Source organism: Microcaecilia unicolor, chromosome 5 (genome assembly GCF_901765095.1).
Source record: "Microcaecilia unicolor chromosome 5, aMicUni1.1, whole genome shotgun sequence".
In the NCBI taxonomy this organism is placed as follows: Eukaryota; Metazoa; Chordata; class Amphibia; order Gymnophiona; family Siphonopidae; genus Microcaecilia; species Microcaecilia unicolor.
The window spans coordinates 83,769,750-83,796,458 of record NC_044035.1 but is presented as its reverse complement, the minus strand read 5'-3'; the positions used below and the strand labels follow the sequence as shown (position 1 = coordinate 83,796,458).

The window sequence follows — 26,709 nt, the reverse complement described above, 5'->3', positions numbered from 1 at the left end:
AGAATGTGTTCTGTCCTCCGACAGCCTTTTCCTGCTTGTGATGTGGCTCTGGGGTGAGTGTGACACCTTTTCTGTTATTTGCACTGCAGAGTCACATCAGCAATGCATTGTGGTGGGTGTAGGTATTGGTAGTTGGTAGGCTCTACTTCCCTGGTGCTTTCCCCCTGCTTACTGGGTCAGAGTGTGCCCTGTTTTGTTTCCTGTTGTAGTCCATGCGGTAGTGGCCATTTTTGTAAGCCACTTTTAGTTCCCTTTCCTGTGTTACCCACGTTAGAGAACTTAGTTATTACCTTGAATGGTGCTGAAAGAGGGCATTGTACACCATTGTGCCAGCTCTGACCTACTGCTAATCTTAGTACCAGGGGACTCTTTGCCAATGGGGCACAACCTCTGATCTGCAGTTAATTGTGAGTAAACGTGCTTATTTCAAGAAAGGACTTTTTCAGAGAGATTAGTCTTCAGGTGTGAACTGGTGTGCCAAAGTTATTCAGCAGCAATAAGTCCTAGAGGCTGTATGCAGGTCCCTGGAGCAGTTTTAGTGGGTGCAGTACATTTGTGGGTAGTGGGTTTTGGGGGGGGGGGGGGGTTGGGGGGCTCAGCTCCCAAAGTAAGGGAGTTATGCACGTGGGAGCTTTTCTGAAGTCCACCGCAGTGACCCCTAGGGAGCCCGGTTGGTGTCCTGCCATGTCAGGGGGGCCAGTGCACTAAAAATGCTGGCTCCTCCCACGGCCAAATGCCTTGGATTTGGTCGGGGTTTGAGATGGCCGACATAACTTTCCATTATCGCTAAAAAACGAAGCCAGCCATCTCAAACCCCGGCCAAATCCAAGGCATTTGCCTGGCCGAAACCGTATTATCGAAACAAAAGATGGCCGGCCATCTTTTTCAAAAATACGTGTCTGGCCAGCTGTTTGCTGCCAAAATACATCGCCGGCCATGTATTTCGCCGGCACCATTTGATTATTCCCCTCGTGGTGACCAGAATTGCACATAGTATTCAAGGTGCAGTTGCACCATGGAGCAATACAAAGGCATTATAACATCCATATTTTTATTTTCCACCATATTTTTATTTTCCATTCCTTTCCTAATAACACCTAACATTCTATTTGCTTTCTTTGCTGCCGCAGCACACTGAGGAAAGGGTTTCAAAGTATCGTCAACGATGACTCCTAGATTCTTTTCCTGGTCGGTGACTCCTAACGTGGAACCTTGCATCACGTAGCTATAATTCGGGTTCCTCTTTCCCACATGCATCACTTTGCACTTGCTCACAATAAACATCATCTGCCATTTGGATGCCCAGTCTCCCAAGGTCATCTTGCAATTTTTCACAATCCACTTGCAACTGAACAACTTTGAAAAACTTTGTGTCGTTGGCAAATTTAATTACCTCACTAGTTATTCCCATATCGAGATCATTTATACATATGTTAAAAAGCAGTAGTCCCAACACAGACCCCTGCGGAACCCCACTATCTACACTTCTGGATTGAGAATACTGACCATTTAACCCTACTCTCTGTTTTCTATCCTTTTAACCAGTTTTTAATCCACAGTAGAACACTACCTCCTCCTATCCCATGACTTTCCAATTTCCTCTGGAGTCTTTTATGAGGTACTTTGTCAAATGCCTTTTGAAAATCCAGATACACAATATCGACCGGCTCACCTTTATCCACATTTTCATTCACTCCTTCAAAGAAGGCAAAGATTCACTATGGCTGTCAACCATGGAAGTGTGAAATTTGGAGAACCCTTTACCAAACCTGAAGGGAGAGAATCCAAGGCACGGTAGAATGGCTTAAAAGACACCATCACTTTTTTACTAATCAAATTTGTTTTCAACTGAAAGTACAACTGGGAAGACAAAGATTAAATCTTGTCTCAAAATCTCCCCTGCCAACCTCTACATAAGTGAACTCTTCAGATGACCTAAGACCATATCCTGGGCTCTGGGGATACTTACTAGTTCCCACTGGATCTCCTCAAGGGGAGTGTTGTCCCTTCCTGAGTTTTCTCCAAAGAAGGCATAAATGGATTTCGTTTTCACCCTAAAACAGTCACTAAAAGTTTGAGAAATATGATTCTTGCCTCCCAGAGTAGATTGATTCATACCAAATAATACCTTTAGTTATTGAAACAACTATTTTTAGCAATGTTCCAGATCAATACCTGGATATACTTCTCTTTTATTTAGGTAAAGAGAGAAGGCAACAGGGATTCTGAGAGGTCATTCACTGCGACTAAAAACTAGTTAATAATGCCTTGATTAGCTAGCTCCCATCTGAATGTACCCTCTATCAATGCCCTAGCTGAGCAACAGAATCATTCTTTAAATAGTATTCTGGTAGTGAATGCCCCAGTTGGACACAAAGGATGAAAGGTAAATGAGCAGTTTTTGGCTAAGCCGTATTATTCTATAAGTACACACCTAGATGTGAAGGTGCATATTTTACAGGTGGGCATTCACATGGGTGGAGTTTGGGTGCAGTATGGATGGGATGTTTACTTTGTACATGCAGCCTTTTGCTGCCTACATGTGAGCACTTGCACAAGCTTTATGGCTGGTGTAAATGTTCGCACCTTGAACATAGACGTGTTCAAGCCGCCTACACTAGTATTCTATAAAGAAATCAGGCACCTACTTTTCTTCATAAAATAGGTTTCAAATAGGTACTTTTCTAGTGCTTAAATCTAGGTGTTCTTTTATAGAATTGTCCTCGGAAGAATTACAGCTAACAATATACTTAGTACACCATATGATAAAACTATAATGGCTCATCTCTTCCTCTTGTCAGGGTCTCTCTGTGTAAAACAAATAGGCTGAATGATTCCCAGGCATGCTACCTGTAAGGGCTCCGAGTGTAAGGTACAGGTACTCCAGGCTTGTGGCAAAGGAACTTAGGATGAGTCCAGCAGAGGCGAGCAGTCCTCCGAGAATGATTCCTACTTGACAAGATAAGTGATTGCTCACAAAGCTCCCAAGGGGTGCTGAAAAACAAAAGCATAAAACCTCAGAAGGAAAGGAAAAAAAATCAGAGTTTATACAATATACCTTAAGGGCTAGATTCTATATATGGGGCATGAAAAATCCATGCAGTAAAATAATACACCTAGGCATATTCTCTAAAGTACGCCTACAATTTATAGAATAGGCTTAAATTTCTATGTGGTATATAGAATAATGCTGAGTGCCTCTCCACATGACCAAATTTGGTCATGTTCATTTAAGCCATGTTTTAGTTGGCACAGCAGGAATATTCTATAATAATGCTGGACATTTAAGGGAGGTAGAGGAGGGACAGGATGGATTAGACACATGGGGAGAGGTCAGAGCAGGGGCGTAGCTAGGTGGGGCCACGGGGGCATGGGCCTCCTCAGATTTAGTCCGGCCCCCTCTACGTTTTATTCCCCCAGCGACCCTCTCCAGCCACTTTCGAACCCCCACCGCTGCCGCCACCAGCTACCTTTGCTGGCGGGGTCCCCAACCCCCGCCAGCCTTAGTGTTCTTCAGCACTAGTCTCCGGCACGTTCGCTCACTTCGCTGATCTGTGCTGTTTGACATCCAGCACGTCCTTCCGTGCAGGACGTCAGGACTCGCAGCACAGATCAGCGAAGTGAGCGAACGCACCGGAGACTGGCACTGAAGAACACTAAGGCTGGCGGGGGTTGGAGACCCCCACCAGCAAAGGTACTTTGCTGCGGCGGCGGCAGCAGCGGTGGGGTCGAAAGTGATGGGGGGCTCGGCGGCTGTGAGGCGGGCTAAAATGTGCCCCCCCCCCACCTTGGGCTCTGGACCCCCCCTCCCACCGAGGTCTGGCTATGCCCCTGGGTCACAGGAGAAGAAATGCTGAACTATTGAGGTAGGGAAGGGGAGATGCTAGATAAGAAAATCCCCAAATGATAATAAAATCTGCGCACAGCAGGAGCGTAGCCACACCTTATGGTGGGAGGGGGCCAGAGCCCGCGGTGGAGGGGCTCATTTTAGTCTGCCGCCCTGCTGCTGACCCCCGCCCCAACAGCCACCTCACCGCTCCCGCTGCCGCTCCCCACCCACTGCTGCAGCAAAGTACCTTGGCTGGCGGGGGCTCTCAAACCCCGCCAGCTGAAGCCTTGTCCAGCGCCGGTCTCCAGCGCCACCTAATTGCCTGCCCTGCTCTCTCTCTCTTCCTCCTCACGTCCTGCACGCTCCTTTAAGTGAAACTGAATTTCACTAAAAGGAGCATGCAGGACGTGAAGGGGAAGAGAGAGCAGGGCCAGAGACCGGCGCTGGACAAGGCTTCAGCTGGCAGGGGTTCAGGACCCCTGCCAGCCAAACCAGGGGCCCGGCAGAAATTTGTGGGACCACAGGCCCCCGTGGCCCCACATAGCTAAACCACTGGTGCAGAGAGGCAAGGAATACCAACTAGCTAAGAGACTCTCTGAAACTAAAGTACCAGTGAGCACCGGTTGAACTGGGTTACTGTTGTATAAATTGATATTTAGAAAAGACCCCTCAGTGGCAATATGTGTCAACCAGCACTCACTGGGTAAGGAAGGTGAGATGCAATACACAAGGCTACTAAGGAAAATGAGATGCTGGACATGAGGGAGAAGAGAAGAGAAAGGCATAGGGAAGGGCTTGGGGGGTGGGGGGGTGGCTGAAGCCTTACCGAGGGCATCACATATCTTTGTGTCTGCCATAAAGTTAAGCATTAGAGCATCACTCTGGCTCTCTTTCCAGTCTGTGCTAGGTTGGACACAGACAATGGAAGTAAATCCTTAGATTATTAACAGTTAGCTTGCAAAATACACATATACCCCCAGATTCTTTATAGTGTGACTTAAGTCACATGTGCAGATCTGGTTGTATTCTGGATTTGTTCGCACATCATAATTAGCTAACAAATCAATCAGTGCTGATAATTGCCAATTAACAAACAATTATTGAACCTAGCTGGTATTAATTAGAATTTACATATATAACTGTCTAAGAGGCATATTTTCAAAGCACTTTGGGAGGCTAAGTTCCATAGGTTTCTATGGAACTTTGGGAGGCTAAGTGCTTTGAAAATGAGCCTGTAAGCGTATTCTATAAAATGATACGCGTAAATTCTAAGTCACATAGTTGAAAGCAGATGGGCGCTCAGCCTAGTGGATAGAGCATCAGTCTTGTAATCCAGAGGTGGCCGGTTCAAATCCCACTACTGCTCCTTGTGATCTTGGGCAAGTCACTTAACCCTCCATTGCCTCAGGTACAAACTTAGATTGTGAGCCCTCCTGGAACAGAGAAATATCCAGTGTACCTCAATGCAACTCACCTTGAGCTACTACAGAAAAAGGTGTGAGCAAAATCTAAAAATATAACCACATGGAAATAAAGTAAGTCTAGATTTAGGCCTACTTTATAGAATACACCTAGATGTATTATGTTTCGGTGCCAATTTTGTAGACAAGATATATAGAATCTAGTTCATACCCCCTAACTCTATATATGGTGCTCAAAATTGTGTGTGCAAATTTGGGTGAGTGCCCAATTTGCGTACACAATGTAACTGCATAATGAGTCAATTAGCACTGATAATTGGGTGCAAAGAATCAATTATTGGCGCTAATTGACAATAATTAGAATTTACATGCATCTTTATTCACTATTCTATAAAGCTGCACACATCAATTTTTACACGTGGATCCAAAAAGGAGGTGTGGCCATAGAAGGAGGGGTCAGAGGCATTCCTGGAATTTGTGCACAATGTTACAGAATAAGGCAGATCTGCACCTAATTTAGGCGCAAGGATTTACACCTGGTGTAAATCCTCAGATCTTGGCACCAAATGCTATTCTATAAATGGCGCCCAACTCAGAGCACCCATAATAATTTTGCCCCTCCCCCCGAAACACCCAAGACATGACCATTTTGAATCTGGGCATCCCAAGCCATCTAAATGTCTTAATGATGGCATTCTAAGAGTGATATTTAGGGGCACAGTTATCAATATGGGATACTGTTAAGACACGTTATTAGTAACTAGCCTGCTTATTTTCGAAAGTGATCGCCGGCCATCTTCCGGCATAAATCAGGAGATGGCCGGCGATCTCGGAAAAGCGGCAAAATCGGTATAATCGACAGCTGCTTTTTGACAGCATCGCCGCTTTCCCGTCGCCTCGCCGGCAAAAGTTCAAAGGGGCGTGTCGCCGGCGAAGCAAAGGCGGGACATGGGCGGGCATGGGCGTGGCCACCAGGTGGCTGGCTTTCGCGGATAATGGAAAAAAAAAGCGGCGTTAAGCAGTATTTCGCCGGCTTTACTTGGTCCTTTTATTTTCACGACCAAGCCTCAAAAAGGTGCCCCAACTGACCAGATGACCACTGGAGGGAATGGGGGATGACCTCCCCGTATTCCCCCAGTGGTCACCAACCCCCTCCCACACTAAAAAAATAAAAATAAAAACCTATTTTACCAGCCTGTATGCCAGCCTCAAATGTCATACTCAGGACCCTGACAGCAGTATGCAAGTCACTGGAGCAGTTTTTAATGGGTGCAGTGCACTTCAGGCAGGCAGACCCAGGTCTATCCCCCCCCCCTTACCTGTTACACTTGTGGTGCTAAGTGTTGAGCCCTCCAAACCCCCCCAACACCCACTGTACCCACATGTAGGTGCCCCCCTTCACCCATAAGGGCTATGGTAATGGAGTAGAGGTGTGGGGAGTGGGTTTGGAGGGCTCAGCACCCAAGGTAAGGGAGCTATGCACCTGGCAGCTTTTTTTGTATTTTTTAAAACATTTTTAGAAGTGCCCCCTAGGGTGCCCTGGCATGTGAGGGGGACCAGTGCATTACAAATGTTGGATCCTCCCACGACCAAATGCCTTGGATTTCGCCAGGTTTGAGATGGCCGGCATTTTTTTCCATTATCGCTGAAATACAAAACCTGTGATCTCAAACTCGGCAAACTCTGGCATTTGGCCGGGCTAAACCGTATTATTGAAAAAAAGATGGTCAGCCATCTTTTTCGATAATACAGTTCCGGCCAGCTGTTGCGCCGCCGCCAAAATAGATCGCCGGCGACATTCGATTATGCCCCTCTGGGTCTCATTGCATAAAATGGGACTTGTGTTAAAACAGCATGATTTAGTGATAAAGTAATACATCTTAATGCTAGCCTAGGTTAAAAATTGAGGGGTCCTTTTACTAAGGTGTAATGAAAAATGGCCTGCAGTGGTGTAGATGCGTGTTTTTGGCACGCACAGAATTATTTTTTAGCGCACCTACAAAAATGCCTTTTTTTCTTGCCGAAAACGGATGTGTGGAAAAATGAAAATTGCTGAGCGTCCATTTGGGGTCTGAGACCTTACCGCAAGCCATTGATCTAGCGGTAAGATCTCACGCAGTAATCGGGTGGTAATGGTCTACACGCGTCAAATGCTACTTGACGCGCCTAGTTGCCGCAAGTCAGAAAATAAAAAATATTTTTCAGATGCATGTAGTGGACGCACGCCAAAATTGAAATTACCGCAAGGGCCACGTGGTATCCAGGCGTGTAGGCACCTATGGGTTTAGTAAGCCTTGAATAAACCTTGAATTCTCTACCTCACCACCTCTTCCTCCACTAGTCCGTTCCCCTCTCTTTCCTTCCCTTCATTCCTTTTCCTCCTTTCCTTTAGTTACTATAGAGGAAACTACACTTCTCCTTTCTTCCTCAAAGGAACTTCCTGTTCCTCTGATCCCATTCCCATCCACCTTCTTAATGCCATCTCACCTGCTCTTATTCCTTTTATCTGTCACATTCTCAACCTCTCACTTTCCACTGCAACTGTCCCTACTGCCTTTAAACATGCTGTGGTCACACCTCTCCTTAAGAAGCCTTCACTCGACCCTACTTGTCCGTCTAATTACCGACCCATCTCCCTCCTCCCTTTTCTCTCCAAATTACTTGAGCGTGCTGTTCACCACCGCTGCCTTGATTTTCTCTCTTCACATGCTATTCTTGACCCACTACAATCTGCTTTTCGCCCTCTCCACTCAACCGAAACTGCGCTTACTAAAGTCTCCAATGACCTATTACTGGCTAAATCCAGAGGTCAATATTCCATCCTCATTCTTCTTGATCTTTCCGCTGCTTTTGACACTGTCGATCACAGCATACTCTTCGATACCCTGTCCTCACTTGGATTCCAGGACTCTGTCCTTTCCTGGTTCTCTTCCTACCTCTCCCTCCGCACCTTCAGTGTTCACTCTGGTGGATCCTCTTCTACTTCTATCCCTCTGCCTGTCGGAGTACCTCAGGGTTCTGTTCTTGGTCCCCTCCTCTTTTCTATCTACACTTCTTCCCTTGGTTCATTAATCTCATCCCATGGCTTTTCCTACCATCTCTATGCTGATGACGCCCAAATCTACCTTTCTACCCCTGATATCTCTCACCTTGCATCCAAACCAAAGTTTCAGCATGCTTGTCTGACATTGCTGTCTGAATGTCTCAACGCCACCTGAAAGTAAACATGACCAAAACCGAGCTTCTCATTTTTCCCCCCAAACCCACCTCCCCACTCCCCCCGTTTTCTATTTCTGTTGATGGCTCTCTCATTCTCCCTGTCTCCTCAGCTCAAAACCTTGGGGTCATCTTTGACTCTTCTCTCTCCTTCTCTGCTCATATCCAGCAGATTGCCAAGATCTGTCGTTTCTTTCTTTACAACATCTGTAAAATCCGCCCCTTTCTTTCTGAGCACTCTACCAAAACCCTCATCCACACCCCTTGTCACCTCTCATTTAGACTACTGCAATCTGCTTCTTGCTGGCCTCCCAGTTAGTCACCTCTCCCCTCTCTAATCGGTTCAAAACTCTGCTGCCCGTCTCGTGTTCCGCCAGGGTTGCTTTACTCATATTACCCCTCTCCTCAAGTCGCTTCACTGGCTCCCTATCCGTTTTCGCATCCTGTTCAAACTTCTTCTACTAACCTATAAATGTACTCACTCTGCTGCTCCCCAGTATCTCTCCACACTCGTCCTTCCCTACACCCCTTCCCATGCACTCCGCTCCATGGATAAATCCTTCTTATCTGTTCCCTTCTCCACTACTGCCAACTCCAGACTTCGCGCCTTCTGTCTCGCTGCACCCTACGCCTGGAATAAACTTCCTGAGCCCCTACGTCTTGTCCCATCCTTGGCCACCTTTAAATCTAGACTGAAAGCCCACCTCTTTAACATTGCTTTTCACTCGTAACCACTTGTAACCACTCGCCTCCACCTACCCTCCTCTCCTCCTTCCTGTACACATTAATTGATTTAATTTGCTCACTTTATTTTTTGTCTATTAGATTGTAAGCTCTTTGAGCAGAGACTGTCTTTCTTCTATGTTTGTGCAGCGCTTCGTACGCCTTGTAGCGCTATAGAAATGCTAAATAGTAGTAGTAGTAGTAAGCCCCTAAGCCCCTTACTCATGTATGCAATCTACATATGTAAATGCCACTAATTACTGGTGCATATTGTGCAAGACTTCTAAAATTATCTCCATAGTGTATTCAGAAATTCTAGTCTCCAAAATAAATTACTGTACTTCCTTTCATGTTTAAGTAGCCTTAGATCCTCTGCAAACTAATTTTATAATCTGGTTGCCATGAGTGCTATGTTTCAGTGCACACTAATGTGTGTGACCAGCACATGCTGAGTTAAAGAGCAAATAAATTCATCAACTTTGATGTGTAATACTCACCACAAGCCATTGTGGTACAATCTGCTATGGAATGTATCCAAGCTGTTCGAGCATAATCCTGAGCAAAGTATGTTTGGAACTCCACAAAAAAAATAGAGATACATCTGAAAAAGAGACAGAGAACCAAATGCAGCTGTTTACTTCAAAACCGAATCCTTAATCCACAAAAAAGTACAAAATGCATGAGACACAGAGAAAAATGTAGGCAGATAAAGACCATCCATGTCATCTACTCTCCCCATCACTCCCTTAGAGATTCTATGTACTTGCCCCAAGCTCTCTTGAATTCAGATACTATTTTCGGCTCCACCATTTCCATTCGGAGGCCATTTCACGAATTCATCACCCTTTCTGTGAAGAAGTATTTCCTCAGGTTACTTCTGAGTCTATCCCCTTTCACCTTCATTCTATGTCCCCTCATTCCAGAGCTTCCTTTCAATTTAAAGAGACTCGCCTCTTGTGCATTTATGCCGCAAAGTTATTTAACTATTATATCTCCCCTCTCCCGCCTTTCTTCCAAAGAATACATGCAATATGAAACATCATCTGAATTGCTGTAAGGCTTTTGCTCTGTTATATTTAAAAAAAGAACAAAAGCATACACTGAACAAATGAGTACTCAGAAATTCACATGTATTTTGAATGCTAACATATATATATTCCCCTGGATTCTATATAGCACACCTAGAGATCCATGCCGATATCCAAGCGTATTCTGTAACAATACACGTAACTTAATTGGCTTAATAAGCCAATCAGCATTGTTAAGAGCACTTAACAAGCAATAATGAGCACTAATTGGCAATAATTAGAATTTACGCCACAACTCCTTAAACGTATTCTGTAACGCATTGCGCTTAAATTTTAATGTGCGCAGGCTAAAAGGGGCATAGTTATGGACAGGGAAATGGGTGTTTCATGGGTGTTCTGAAATTTACAAGCATTGTTATAGAATATGGCCCTCTGCCCCTAAACCTATGTGCCAGGATTTATGCCACATTTTCATTTGTGTAAGTGGAGGTATGCAGTTTTAGACACTAGGATATCAACTAAGCATATTCTATATACCGTGCCTAATTTTGGGAAGAAGAAGGCATTGCTCTCTCCTGCCCGGAAGTTATGGAGTCTAGGGAGAAAGGTAATCCTAACTCTGGCTGTGAGCAGAGGGCGGTGAACTGGAATTTGGAGTGGGGAGCTGCCAACCCTCAATAGTGAAGGGGACAGACCACAGAAAGAAGCTTGTTGAGAACCTTTGAAGTGGGACAAGATACCCCCAGTGAGAAAGTAAAGGGGACAAAGACTTGTAGGAGTCATTTGGGCTTGGACACTATCAGTTTGCTGCTTTCCTTTTGTTTGTTACACTGGTGTTAAAATTGCTTGGCTGGAATAAAGGAAGAAAACCAGAAGTGGATCACTTTGTGGCCTTGACCTGAACTCATATAAGCTAAAAGGCTGGGAGTGTTGTGCAAGTAGTAGAAGGCTTGGAGGAGCACAGGACCCAGGGTTATTATCACAGTATGCAGTGCATCCAAATCACAAGTGGGTGTGACGGTGACATTCCCAAAACTTGGATGTTTTTCTGCCATCAAACATATAAACGGCGAGTGACCGACTCACTCGCAAATGCGCAGTAGAGACTTCCCTCTCTGTCCCGCCCCCGCGTCAATACGTGATGACGAGGGCGGGACAGAGAGGAAAACTGCGCCGCCGAGGTTGATGCCGCTCCCCCCCGCCCGCCCGCCTGAGATCGCCGCTACCGTTCCTCCCCCCCACCCGACCCAGGCCCTCTCTCCGCTACTAAACTTACACATCCATTCGCCAGAACGCAGCACGCACATCAGCTGAGCTGCCGTCGGCCTTCCTTCCCTGCCTGTGTCCCGCCCTCGCTGACGTTACGTCACAGGAGGGCGGGACACAGACAGAGAAGGAAGGGCCGACGGCAGCTCAGCTGATGTGCGTGCTGCGTTCCGGAGAATGAATGTGTAAGTTTAGTAGCGGAGAGAAGGCCCAGGCCAGGTGGAGGGATGGCGGCAACTCCGGGGGTGGGGGTGGGGGACGGTAGCGGTGGCGACCTCGCGGGGAGGGAGGGAGAAGGAAAACCCCAATACCAGCCCGTTTTTACGGGCTCAACGGCTAGTAATGGAATAAAGCAAAAATGTTCAGGGCTAAAAGTTAGACATTTTGGATCTAGACCTGTTTCAATCACAACTATGTCAAAAAGGACGCCCCAAATGAGCACTGGAGGGATTAAGGAATGACCCCCCACTTACTTCCCCAGTGGCCACAGACCTCCCCCCAAAGAATATATACCAGCCTCTATGACAGCTTCAGATGTTATGGCCAGTCCTATTAGAGCAGCAAGCAGTTGCCTAGTGGTCAGTGCAGTACACTGTAGAGAAGGGAACCCAGGCCTATATACCACTCTAATTGTTAAACTTGTGGTGGAAAGTGTGAGCCATCCAAACCCCATCAAATACCTACTATACCCACATATGGATAATACCTGCAGGCATAAGAGCTATTGTAATGGTGTACAGTTGGGTACAGTAGGTTTTTGGTGGGTTTTAGAGGGTTCACCAAATAATATAAGGGGGTAATGGGGAGATGTGTACCTGGGACTGTAGCATGATATGAAGAATTTTCAGAATTATTAATTTTGTTGGAAAACATATATTATATCTATATAAAAAATGTTTTACTAATGCAGCTTGAGCAGTATCAGAAAAACAGGTCTGACCCCCACCCTCCCCCTGAAGGCCCCTGATAGCTTGTAACTATAGAACTAGCTGGGTGGATACAATCACCACATCTCCAAAGAACAAAGTCTGTATATTGACAGCAATCACAGAGACTGGAGTTAACAAAAGACAGTGAAACTCCCAGACCATGACCCACCTAATCTGACAAAAGAAAGCCCATCTATCTGAAACTCACAGACAATGACCCGCCTAATCTTGTCAAGAATCTCTTGGTGTGTATAGTTTAAACATGTGACCAGCTACCCTGCTCCATTTTCAAAAACCAGAGAGAACCCACCCCTGAGTTTTCATTGGATCAATACACCTCACCTGACTTCAGCCTATTGACCCAACAAGAAATTATAAAACCTGGAACACAGTCTGCCCCCCCCCCCCCCTTTTCTCTGGACTAAATGAAAAATTAGATATAATAGGCATCTCTGAGACCTGGTGGAAGGAGGATAACCAGTGGGACACTGTCATACCGGGGTACAAATTATATCGTAGTGATAGGGTGAATCGGATTGGTGGAGGGGTAGCATTGTATATTAACGAGAGCCTTGAATCAAATAGATTGAAAATTCTGCAGGAAACAAAACACTCCTTGGAATCACTGTGGATTGAAATTCCATGTGCAAAGGGGAAAAGGATAGTGATAGGAGTGTACTACCGTCCGCCTGGCCAGGACGAACAGACGGATGCGGAAATGTTAAAGGAAATCAGGGACGCAAACAAACTGGGCAACACAATAATAATGGGGGATTTCAATTACCCGCATATAGACTGGGTTAATGTAACATCTGTACACGCAAGGGACATAGGATTTCTTGATGAAATCAAGGACAGCTTCATGGAACAGCTAGTTCAGGAGCCGACAAGAGAAGGAAAAATACTAGACTTAGTCCTTAGTGGTGCTCATGATCTAGTGCAGGGGGTAACGATACGAGGGCCGCTTGATAACAGTGATCATAATATGATCGGTTTTGATATTGGCATTGAAGGAAGTGAAACTAGGAAATCAAGTACGCTAGCGTTTAACTATAGAAAAGGTGATTACGACAAAATGAGAAAAATGGTGAAAAAAAGACTGAAAGGAGCAGCTCGCAGAGTAAAAAACTTGCATCAGGCGTGGATGCTGTTTAAAAACACCATCCTGGAGGTTCAGGACAAATATATTCCACGTATTAGAAAAAAGGGAAAAAAGACTAAACGTCAGCCGGCGTGGCTAAACAGTAAGATAAAGGAAACCAAAAAACAATCCTTCAGAAAGTGGAGAAGAGAACCAACTGAAAGTAACAGGATAGATCATAAGGAATGCCAAGCCAAATGCAAAGCGGAGATAAGGAGGGCAAAAAAGGACTTTGAGAAGAAATTAGCGTTGGAAGCAAAAATACATAGTAAACATTTTTTTAGATACATTAAAAGCAGGAAACCGGCCAAAGAGGCGGTTGGGCCGCTGGACGAAAATGGTGTTAAAGGGGCGATCAAGGAGGACAAAGCCGTAGCGGAGAAATTAAATGAATTCTTTGCTTCGGTCTTCACCGAGGAGGATTTGGGGGGGACACCGGTGCCGGAAAGAATATTTGAAGCGGGGGAGTCGGAGAAACTAAACAAATTCTCTGTAACCTTGGAGGATGTAATGGGTCAGTTCAGCAAGCTGAAGAGTAGTAAATCACCGGGACCTGATGGTATTCATCCCAGAGTATTAATAGAACTAAAAAATGAACTTGCGGAGCTACTGTTAGAAATATGCAATCTGTCCCTAAAATCGAGTGTAGTACCGGAAGACTGGAGGGTAGCCAATGTTACTCCGATTTTTAAGAAGGGTTCCAGAGGAGATCCGGGAAATTATAGACCGGTGAGTCTGACGTCGGTGCCGGGCAAGATGGTGGAGGCTATTATTAAGAATAAAATTGCAGAGCATATACAAAAACATGGACTGATGAGACAAAGTCAGCACGGATTTAGTGAAGGGAAGTCTTGCCTCACCAATCTAATGCATTTTTTTGAGGGGGTAAGCAAACATGTGGACAATGGGGAGCCGGTTGATATTGTATATCTGGATTTTCAGAAGGCGTTTGACAAAGTGCCGCACGAAAGACTCCTGAAGAAATTGCAGAGTCATGGAATCGGAGGTAGGGTATTATTATGGATTAAGAACTGGTTGAAAGATAGGAAGCAGAGAGTAGGATTGCGTGGCCAGTATTCTCAGTGGAGGAGGGTAGTTAGTGGGGTCCCGCAGGGGTCTGTGCTGGGTCCGTTGCTTTTTAATGTATTTATAAATGACCTAGAGATGGGAATAACTAGTGAGGTAATTAAATTCGCCGATGACACAAAATTATTCAGGGTCGTCAAGTCACAGGAGGAATGTGAACGATTACAGGAGGACCTTGCGAGACTGGGAGAATGGGCGTGCAAGTGGCAGATGAAGTTCAATGTTGACAAGTGCAAAGTGATGCATGTGGGTAAGAGGAACCCGAATTATAGCTACGTCTTGCAAGGTTCCGCGTTAGGAGTTACGGATCAAGAAAGGGATCTGGGTGTCGTCGTCGATGATACACTGAAACCTTCTGCTCAGTGTGCTGCTGCGGCTAGGAAAGCGAATAGAATGTTGGGTGTTATTAGGAAGGGTATGGAGTCCAGGTGTGCGGATGTTATAATGCCGTTGTATCGCTCCATGGTGCGACCGCACCTGGAGTATTGTGTTCAGTACTGGTCTCCGTATCTCAAAAAGATATAGTAGAATTGGAAAAGGTACAGCGAAGGGCGACGAAAATGATAGTGGGGATGGGACGACTTTCCTATGAAGAGAGGCTGAGAAGGCTAGGGCTTTTCAGCTTGGAGAAGAGATGGCTGAGGGGAGATATGATAGAAGTGTATAAAATAATGAGTGGAATGGATCGGGTGGATGTGAAGCGACTGTTCACGCTATCCAAAAATACTAGGACTAGAGGGCATGAGTTGAAGCTACAGTGTGGTAAATTTAAAACGAATCGGAGAAAATTTTTCTTCACCCAACGTGTAATTAGACTCTGGAATTCGTTGCCGGAGAACGTGGTACGGGCGGTTAGCTTGACGGAGTTTAAAAAGGGGTTAGATAGATTCCTAAAGGACAAATCCATAGACCGCTATTAAATGGACTTGGAAAAATTCCGCATTTTTAGGTATAACTTGTCTGGAATGTTTTTACGTTTGGGGAGCGTGCCCTTGACCTGGATTGGCCACTGTCGGTGACAGGATGCTGGGCTAGATGGACCTTTGGTCTTTCCCAGTATGGCACTACTTATGTACTTATGACCCTGCCTGCTGGATGATCTGATTTTATCATCCCCACCTTAGTAATTCCCTTATCTCTTATTTGTCCTGTTTGTCTGTCCTAATTAGATTGTAAGCTCTGTCGAGCAGGGACTGTCTGTTCATGTTCAAGTGTACAGCACTGCGTACATCTAGTAGTGGTATAGAAATGATAAGTAGTGGCAGTAGTAGTAGTACCTCTCTGGACCTTCACTGAATTTCTCTGGGACAAGCCAGGTTCCATTCTCAACAAATCTGCCAAAAAGACTTCTTTTCCAGCAAGGACCTCCTTCACCACTCCAACCAGCAGCAGAAAGAATTCATCTACGCCTCAATCAAAGTGAGTTACTAATAATCCAGCCTAATTAATAATTCAGCCTTTCTAACAATATTTATCTTGTGGCACATTTCCCTTGTGTAAAATCCCTAAAAACTGCCTTCTAACACTGCAATACCTGTATTGTAAATAAACATTATTGATAAAAATCTGGTCCTTATATTCTGAGCACATATCCTTAAATCTTATACAGTACAGGTTAATGCAAGTCCCCCAAATCAAATATATCCTTTTATATGAAGTCCACTGCAGTGCCCCCTAGGGTGCCCCACTGCTCTGCTAGGATATCTGTGTAGCCAGTCTACAAAGAATGTTGCCCCCCCTCCCCCTACACATCTCAATGGCTTGTTTTTGTGCGTTTTTTCCCCTGGACTTTTTTCTTTTCTTTAATGGTCTAAAAAGATAGACACACTGAGCACAAAAACATCTAACAAATGGCCATTTTTGAAACAAAAAGATGTGGGGTTTTTTTGTTTGAAAATGGCTATGTTCGCTACTAGATTCTTGGACGTTTTCAGCAAAACGTCCAAAATCGGATTTAAACCTGGAAGATGTAATGGAGCAATTCAGCAAAAGAAAGAATAGCAAATTACCTGAACTGGATGATATACATTCAAAAGTACTGATAGAAGTAAAAAATGAACTTGTAGAGCTATTATTAGTAATATACAGTTTATCTTTAAAATCAAACATGGTACCGGAAGAATGAGGGTAGCCAATATAACACCAATTTTTAAAACATAGCAATGTAACACCAGGCCTTAACAACAGAAAAAAACAATATTTCTCTCAACACATTGAACAAGTTGCAAAATTCAACCAAGTAACTATTTAAAATAGTAAATAGCCTACTGCAAACCCCACAACAGAACCAGCCTTCAAATCCGGGCTAAAGGCCTACCTGTTTGATGCTGTTTTCGACTCCTGACTTGTAACTTTTATCTTATCCTTATGTGTCCTTCTGTCTGTCCTTCCCTTATCCTTTTTGGTCCTGTCTGTTTGTCCTGATTTAGATTGTAAGTTCTTTTGAGCAGGGACTGTCTTTCTTCTTCTTCATGTTCAATTGTAAAGCGCTGCATACGACTGGTAGTGCTATAGAAGTGATTTATAGTAGTAGTAGTAGTAGTAGCTTTCCCAGTCACAACTCTCCATCAAAACTCCCACCAGCTAATGAGGAGAACACTCCTTCTCCTCCACCATGCACAACCATCTGGGATTCATTCAACCAGGTCACAGAACAAACTCATGAAAAAAAATCCTGAAAGGTCTACGGCCTGTAACCTGCCCTCTTGACCCCTGCCCAGTAAAGATAGTACAACGAGCAAGCATAAGCCTCATTGAAGGGGCCACTAAAATTGTTAACTCCTCTCTTGTGAAAGGGCAGCTGCCAACAACACTAAAAAGAGCTGTGGTGTACTGTTCTGTCCTCTGACAGCCTTGCGCTAGTTTATAATGTGATTCTAAAATGTGTGTAATGCTTTTACTGTTAATCTCATTTCTAAGGACTTTCACTGCTGCAGTTTCCTCTGCAAAGATATGTGAGCAAGGCATTGTGTGTAATGTAGTTCACAGGCAATACAACCACACCTGTCTGTATAAGAACGGTTACCATTGGTTGTGAGGCGGCTCAGACCTCTTTTCTCTCTCAGCCAAGCTTGGCTCCTGTGTCTACTTGCTATCATTTCCTGTTCAGCCTTACTATTTCTGTCCTGAGAGGTCAGCCAGGTATGACCTTTCCCTCCAATCGAGAGCTGTCTCTAGGACCACCCCTTGCTACCCGATGGCAGGCTCTGTCCCCATTGGTCTCTATCTGCTCCTCCCTGAGCCTGTGTGAGGCTTCAACACCTCTTTGTCCCTTCAGCCATGAGGCATTTCACCATCTTGCTAGAGACATGGAGCATATACCATCGTGCCCCAGACAGCTCTGTCCTGCTGAAACTCCCTGCAACAAACTTGTTTTTTTACCTTGAAAATATCTCCTCCCTAACGAGATATCGCACATTCCAGTCACCCAGCTTTGAATCACTTCTATCTGCTCAACTATTTCTCACCTGCAATAAAACTACCTCTCCACAGATCTCCACCTCCAACAGCTCTCAGATTACAGAGACTCTGTGCCCTAGAGCAGCACTTCTGAACATCTGACTGTGAGTAAATTATCTGTGATTTATTCAAATAAAAGAAACTTCAGAAAAATAATAGACTTCAGGTGTGACTGATGTGCCAAGGTTATACTGTCAAGATATTATAGACTTTACAGTAACAAGTCTATGAGAGGCTTGAACAGTAAAAAAACCAATAAAAAACAAAATTAATTAGCTATTGAAGGAAGTTTGGAGCAGGACAATCATCATGCTTTTAAAATAGCTGTCTGATATGAACTGCATTTAAAGGACAACAGCAAAAGGGTTAAGTGTGCGAAAAGGAAAGGAAATCGAGTAACTCTGCTTGTACTGCCTGGATGCTAATTGATCTGCATTTAAGTGAGCTTGCACCTAAAGAAAAGCAATGTAAGGGACTATTTAAAGTTATGCATTTATCAGAAGAGCTAAGTTTGTGAAAAAGAAACAGAAGATGTATAGAAGTTAAATCCAGTGTCTGCCTACTAGCATTTCCTCACTGTACGCTTTCCTAGAGTGATTAAATTAAGCACCTTCCCATTGTCCTCTAAGTACTTCCCTGCACAGAAGCAGAGGCAGCTAAAGGGTCAGAAAAGGAAAAAGCTGTTTTTGTATTGGCAAATCTTAACCTTTAAGTAAGCATAAGAAAGACCAGAGATAAAAGTAGTTTAAAAGTGGCGCAGAATTGATCAGGAACTTTGAAAAAATTCTTCCAGTTGAATTCTATGTGTTGAATTCCTTACACCGATGTGATAATTCCTTTGAAGATGCTTTGAAACTCCCCCTCCCCTCTGCCTCCAGCCAGAGCTAAGAAATCTGAGCCCTAAAGATCTCCCGAGCAAACGGGCTGAAGCAATTAGTTGCTAAGATACTGATTGAGGGAGAACTGTGACTCAGAGCTTCACTTCTTCCTCCTATCTCCTCTGCTCATCAACGTATCACTTTTGGCAGCTTGAAAAGCAGACTGTTTCTTAAGCCAGGACATAGAGAGAAGCCACTACAGCCAGCAGGTCCCAGCACAGCTTTCATATCGAGCAGCCTTTTACACCCCCAGCCTCCCTGCATACAGGAGCTGACCCCTCACTTAATAAAGACAGATAAGCAAACAAGCACAGAATGGCAGAACTTAATGTCTCAAAGACAGTAGCAGATGAAGTGTCCCCTGCACCAGACATGCAGGAACAGCCAGAGGGCAACGCAGATACAGTAGACACCCTCTCCTTCCAGTCCCAACAAGGGTTCAAGGGTAGAAGAACTTACCAGTTAACCCAGATACTCCCGAAAATTTATCAAGCAAAGCAGGAAAAGTATAGCGAGAAGCTAAACAGGATCGGGGGGGGGGGGGGGGGAGATAGAAGAAAACCTGCATAATGCTTCAAAGGCAGGGGCAGACAGTGACGCCTGTCTGTCATCAATAGAGAACAGCTATGCAAGCTACCTGCAAAAGGCTGAAGAGAAAACAGCAAGTGCAACTGTAGATCCACAAGACAGTATCTCCCCGCGCTCTCACTCTTCTAAGCATTTGTCCAAAATCTCAAGATCCTCCAGGTCATGTGCAACAAACCACTCCAGCTACTCGAAAGCTAGCGAGGCGGCCCTCCAGTCGAGGGCATTGGCAGAGATGGCCAAAGCTCGCCACCGCGTCATTGAACAAGAAACCGCCCTGAAGTTAAAACGAGCTGCGCTGGAAGCTGAAGAAGCATGCAGAAGGGCTGAGGAAGCGCGCAGAAGGGCCGAGGTGGAGGCTGAGGAAGCACGCCAGAAGGCTGAGGATGCACATAAAAAAGCTGAGCTGATCACTGTCACAGAAGCGCTCCAGCAAGAGAAAGAAATAGCTTCACTTGAGGCAAAGGCCAAGGCTCTCAAAGCTGCTGTAGGTCAGAATGACAGAAAGAACCGATTTAGCCACTTCACCTCTGAAAACGGTGCTCTATGAACCAAAACGTATGCGACAACACACACTCCACCACCTACCAGTTCATTGAAGCAGTTTGAGTCAGAAGAAACCTCATATCCTGAGGAACCCAACCCATTCTCAGCAGAGTCCAATTTACCTGAAACGAGTGAGCCCAAAGCAAAACGCGCCACAGAGGCAGGCCTGGACGACAGTGATCCACACATATGTATGCACACAGTTGCACTACCACTGGCACTTGCTCCAGAAAGATGCACTAATGGAGATGCTCCATTTCAGCCGCAGAGTCTCAGCCTTCTCACAGGGCGGGGGCAAAAGGGACCAGAGCAAGAACTCTCATCACAGAGTCTGAGCCTTCACACAGGGTGGGGGCAAAAGAGACCCGAGCAAAAACGCTCCTCACAGAGTCTGAGCCTTCACACAGGGTGGTGGCAAAAGAGACAAGAACAAGAACGCTCATCGCAGAGTCTGAGCCTTCACACAGGGCGGGGGCAAAAGAGACACAAGCAAGAACGCTCATTGCAGAGTCTGAGCCTTCATACAGGGTGGGGGCAAAAGAGACCACAGCAGTCGCTCTCAAGCAGGATATCGGCTGAACTCCCTTGGCCTAAACCAGAGGGAGCTGGACAGCCACCCTCCTCATCAGGCGTCAGAGAGGCGCAAGCCAACCAACCAGCAGCGACGTCAGCTGCTCGACCTGAAGCCACAGCAAGAAGTAAGCCAGCAGAGTATCTGGCCAGCAAAGATCTGGGGCACGCAGAGCTTACCCAGTCCAATGACTGCCCTGAGCGCTACAGGACGTGGAAATCCAATTCCAAGGATACCATAGCGAGTATGAAGCTTACTCCTAAACAAGAGATGTACATGATGCCACATGGGCTTGGAAAGGAAACAGCCGCACGTGTAGAAGAATCAAATTCAGATCATCTTGCCAAAGACGGCGAAGTACCTATCAAGTGTACAGGACATGGCAACGACCAGAACGCCTATGCCATGCAACCAGATGATGCCGAACAGAACTCCAACCCCGAGTCGAATCATGGCGGGGAGACGGAGGAAGAGAGGACATCAACATCCCAAGCCACTCCGAGATGCACAAAGGTGTGTGAAGGAAACCGCGAAGAGAGATCCTGCACCAAGACATGCCTGACCGAAGCGCATCTTGAAGGACGACATGACAAAGCAGCCAAAATGTAGGTCATCATAGATGAACAGAGCAACAGGTCTCTCACAAGATCAGAGCGCCATGACCTGTTCGACATCCACCAAAACTACTCCCCAGACAGCATCAAAACTTGTGCAAGGGCCATACAGACAGCAGGGCAAGCAGCAAACAGTTACACGATAGAGGCTATGAATGGTGACACCATGCGACGGTCACCCACACGGGTCGAACGTGACCAGATACCAGATGACATTCCCACGTTTCAGGCTGCCCGGAATCACCCTTACCTGAGGCCCACAACCAACCAGCTTGCACACTTGAATCCAGATGCGGAAATCTTACTCTTGCCGGACAGAGATGCACCAGAACCCCTGTACATCCGTGAATCATGCAAGAGCCCAAACAGTGCTCCCTATGCACACCCACTGAACTTGGGTTGGACAACAGTAGGCGATGTCTGCCTCAAGCAAACAAGAAAGTCAAATGTCAAGGTACTTTCCACCAATGTCCTAGAAAGCGGGCGCTCTCCCTTGTTCGAGCCATGTACCAACCACCAAAGAAGCTCCTGCCCAGAAGGAACAGAGCATTGTCCCAACGCTCCACAAAACAGTCTCTCCAGCAGACTTAAGAAAACACCTGGGAAGCTCAGTGTTCCAGAACACCAAAGATGGAGACGAACCTGCCTTCTCCATAAAAGATAAAGAGTTCCTGAACACGAAGAACAAAGAGTTCAGTAAAGATGAGTCATTCCTTTCAATAGACCATGCTAGAGACCCAAAGGACCTAGACCTGGGTGTGGACACACGCTCATTTCAACGCCGCCTTGGCCTAAGCTGGGACCCAAAAAAGAACATCTTCACCTTTTGGGTCTCCACCCAGCTGCAACAGTGCACCCAATGAAGTCTCTGTGCCCTGGAGCAGCACTTCTGAACATCTGACTGTGTGATTGATGTGCCAAGGTTATACTTTCAAGATATTATAGACTTTACAGTAACAAGTCTATGAGAGGCTTGAACATGTAGCCACTACTGAAAAAGATCTCCCTTGACCAGTCTCTAACATTCCTTTTTTGACAAAACTGATAGAACAAACAGTCTGCAATCAACTCAACGACTGGCTAATTGAAAGTAACTGGCTAGGCCCATGTCAATCTGGCTTCAGACCTGAGTACAGAACAGAGATAGTTCTTGTGTCCCTTCTTGATGATCTGCACAGAAACCGTGACAGGGGATCTGCTTCGATTTCTCAGCAGCCTTCGACACTATGGATCATAATATCATGCTCACAAGGCTGGCAGAAACAGGTATCCGTGGCACAGTATTTACATGGTTCAAATCTTATTTGTTAGACAGACAACAATCAGTACTGTTCAACAACAGCACATCATTACCTTGGACACTGAACTGTGGGATCCATATTGTTTCACATTTTATTTAATATCTACCTCAAGCTTCTGACTGAGCTCCTTTGGTCGATGCATACAAAATTCTACATCTATGTTGATGATGTGCAACTACTCAAACCCACTGGACCAGATCTACCCACAGCTTTGAATAAATTGACTGCCTGTTTAACTGCAACTGAAAACAATAACAAACTCTGCCTGAACTCAAGCAAAACAGAGATTTTTTGAATACCTAACACTAGTGGACAAATACCTGACTTCAAAATACCTTTTGGGAAGTATGAAAGGGCCAGAATCCAAAGTGAGGGCGGGGGGGGTCAGGCCCCCTCATGGCTATGAAAACAGCTTAGAGCCTAGTAAACATTGCTTTCTGCATCTGTGAGTTTCCTTTGGCAATTGAAGATCCAACATGCTGATACTGGTCTGAAGATACTATGAGGAGGGTGGGGCAACATGCAGCCACTTTATTTTAGATGCCAGCCTAATGACTCCAGGAGAGGTGGTGCCAGTGGCATAGCCAAGGGTGCCAGGCCCACCTACTTTGGGCTCAGGCCCACCCAGTAGCAGCACACTTATGATGTGGCTGGCAGAGATCCCCAAGCCCCACCAGTCGAAAACTCCAAACAACTGTCCCTCCTGCATACCTTGTAAATAGCAGATCTTTGCCTGCAGCAAGCAGCAACTGATACATACTGCTCGCACCGGCCCCACAGTCTTCCCTCTGATGCATTCCCACCTATGCGGAAACAGGAAGTTGCATCAGAGGGAAAGCTGTGGGGCCAACATGAGCAGTGTGTATTAGTTGCTGCTCGCTGCCGGTGAAAATCTGCTATTTAAAACATATGCAAGGGAGGGGGGATATTTGAGAGACCATATGGCATGCAGGTGAGAGAGGGAGAGACCAAATCACTTGTGGGACAAGGCGGAGTTCTTCTGCCCACCCATCTTGGGCCCAGGCCCACCCAAAATTGGGTGTCTGGCTACGCCCCTGGGTGGTGCCAATGCACATCACTACATTATAATGCCAAAGTCTTGTCCCTTATGGCCTGTCACTATAGCCGTCAATGATGACTTATCTGTTTGCTGTGTGGGGACAGCCCATGGCCAGATTAAGGCATATCTGGCAGGTTCCCCTCAAGCCTTTGGGTCCTGGGCACCATAGTACCCTCTAACTACTTGTTTGACAGGAGAAAACATTTTTTCTTCGTGTGTAAAAATTTTCAGTTACGTTACTGTGTAAGCACCACTCTCAAAATACGATAATTCATTACGGAACACATTTGAAAATGCATTTATTGAAATGGAATGTTTATTTAAACTATTCAGGCTCCACAAGAGTGTAAAATAAAAATATTTCTATTTTCACATCAAGGATACTTGCAGTGCACAGTTTGAATCATCACTGTTGTGTCATTTGTCAGCTCTCAGCAGGTGTTCATACTGGAAATAATTCACCAGGGCAATGAGGGACTAGGCTATTGTTTGAACAAGAGAGAGTCTGCCATGTGTTGAAAAAAGCTGCAAGACATAATCACTTGTAGCCTAATATGGCTGAACAGGGTCGTGCCTAGGGTCTCTGGTGCCCCCCTGCAGACTATCAGTTGGCGCCCCCCCCCCCCCCCCCCCCCGATGTGGCACAAGATGCAAAGGAAATAGGAGCTGAAAGATGGAGTGCATCTTTGTGGGATTGCTGAACAAATAGAGGGTTTACAACCACTTAGCTTTTCGTGCTTTTATGTTCATGAAATTAGTAATTACATCTTTGATATCTAACTGGGCACATATATCATTCTCAATAGCAATCATGGCAAGGCTTACAAGCCTTTCTTGTGAAATACTTGATCGCAAATAATTTTTTTTATTTTTAACCTTGAAAATGATCGCTCACCACTTGCTACACTGACAGGAATTGTCAGCAATATTCTTAGAAACAAATTGCTATGCATTGCAAAATAAGATAGCAGATGTAAATTCTCAAAGTGGACATATTCCAAACACTAAAATGAAAATAAAATGATTTTTTTTTCTACCTTTGTTGTCTGGTGACTTGATCATGCTGGCCCAGTACTTGATTCTGCTGCTATCTGTCCTCTTAACTCCGTTTCCAGGGCTTCCTTTCCATTTATTTCTTTACTTTCCTCCTTTCTTCTTCACTTCTTGCCTTACATCTGTAAGTAAAAGCTGGGTCCTCTGCAGACTGTCCAGTGGATCCAGCTTCTGCCTATTTTCTCCATCCATGTGCAGGTTTTCTCCCTTTTCCCTCATCTCATCTCCTTCCTCTCTCTTCCCTTCCCTCCATCCATACCCAGCATTTCTTCTCTCTCCCTTCCTCTCCATCCATGTCCATCCTTGTCCCTCTCTGCCCTTCCCTTCCCTCCCCTCCATCCATATCCAGCAATTCTCCTCTCTCCCCTCCCCTCCATGTCCAGCAATTTCTCCTCTCTCCCTGGGCCCTGCCCTCCCATCCATGTCCATCCTTGTCCTTCTCTGCCCTTCCCTCCTCCATCCATATCCAGCAATTCTCCTCTCTCCCCTCCCCTCCATGTCCAGCAATTTCTCCTCTCCCTGGTCCCTGTCCTCCCATCCATGTCCATCCTTGTCCATCGATGCTCCTCTCTGCCCTTCCCTCCTCCATCCATCCATATCCAGCAATTCTCCTCTCTCCCCTGCTCTCCCATGTCCACCTGCGCGCCCTCTGAGTCTGGTTTCTTGTATTTAATTTAAATTTACTTCCATCGTGGCAGCAACTGCGCAGTGTCATTGAAAGCGCTGCCGACGTCTCCAGCCTTCCCTTCCCGCTAGTTCATTTCCTCAGTGTCCCGCCTTCTTCTGACATCATTTCCTTGCGAGGGCGGGACACTGAGGGAACGAACGAGCACGAAGGGAAAGCTGGAGACGTCAGCAGCGCTTTCACTGACGCTGCTCAGTTGCTGCGACGTCGGAAGTAAATTTAAATAAAAGGGCTGCTGTCGGGGTCCGGGAGCTGAGGTAAGTGGCGAGGGTAAGCATGGTGCAGCGGCGCCCTCCAGAGGTCGGCGCCCCCCTGCGGTGCTTACCCCGCTTACCATGTTGGCACGGCCCTGCTCCTAGTCATTGCAATTCAGAGTGATATGTTCTCAACAGAAATACTGAGGCATATTAAATCCTTGAACCAAGTATGAAAAAACTAGAGAGGTATTAATCTGAGCTGTTTTAGCAAAACTCCAAGGCATGCTACAAAACCAAAAAATATGACCGGTACTCTCTCAATCAGTTTGTGTCCCATTCTTGTAAGAACCAGAATTTTCTAGCTGGAAGAAACTGTATCAGACGATGTACAGACATGAACAGTCAAACTAGGCGCTATTACACGATAGCGGAAAAAGGTGACAGCAAAAGAACAAGTGTGTGTATTAGTGCAAGATCAGCAAAACTTACTTGTAGTGTTATTGTCGATTGATCTCTACCGTAGTGTGCTGCTCTCCTGTAACTCTCAGGTTCTTTTCGCCTGTGGACGAGTTTTGCAAATTCGCAGGTCCTCTATAAATGCCTCTCAAACACTAAGGACCCCTGACAGCCCCTGACCTTTTCTTTCTCAGATATTCAGTGCCTGTTAAGTACAGGACTTGAAATATTCCCTCTCCTTGCTCTTTCACTCTTCTTTTAGCGTTCTCACCAGTCATTCCCTGCTCCTCTTTTTCTGGGATATGCTCCTCGTCTTACCTCACCACATGCACAATCTCTCTGGTCTAGGTAAGCAGGATGCACTTATGCCAGATCAGGAAGTGATCCCAAAAGTTAGGCACAATGATATTATTATTATTATTTGTTGCATTTGTATCCCACATTTTCCCACCTCTTTGCAGGCTCAATGTGGCTTACATAGTACCGTACACGGCATTAACCGATTCCGGTGTGAACAAATACAAGGTGTGAATAATATCAAGGTGATATTATGGTAGAATGAGATACATGTATGGTAAAGACAATTGGGGAGAACTTAGAGAGGGAGAGGAAGAGTTAGGATATGTCCATTACGGTCTTTGGTTACGTTGTGTCGCAAATGTCCA

General features: G+C 45.6%; 1 protein-coding gene across 5 annotated transcripts in view; it reads right to left on the bottom strand.

Annotated features, from left to right (window-relative positions):
• The window catches only part of SLC16A12 (solute carrier family 16 member 12), a 119,661-nt gene that overhangs the window by 14,350 nt on the left and 78,602 nt on the right, over positions 1 to 26,709 (bottom strand). For all 5 annotated transcript variants that reach the window (XM_030203059.1, XM_030203057.1, XM_030203058.1 and 2 more), the window contains 2 exons: positions 9,687 to 9,790; positions 2,851 to 2,994 (listed from right to left, as the gene is read on the bottom strand). In XM_030203059.1, coding sequence (XP_030058919.1) covers positions 2,851 to 2,994; positions 9,687 to 9,790 — 248 coding nt within the window. The remainder of the gene's footprint in view (positions 1 to 2,850; positions 2,995 to 9,686; positions 9,791 to 26,709) is intronic.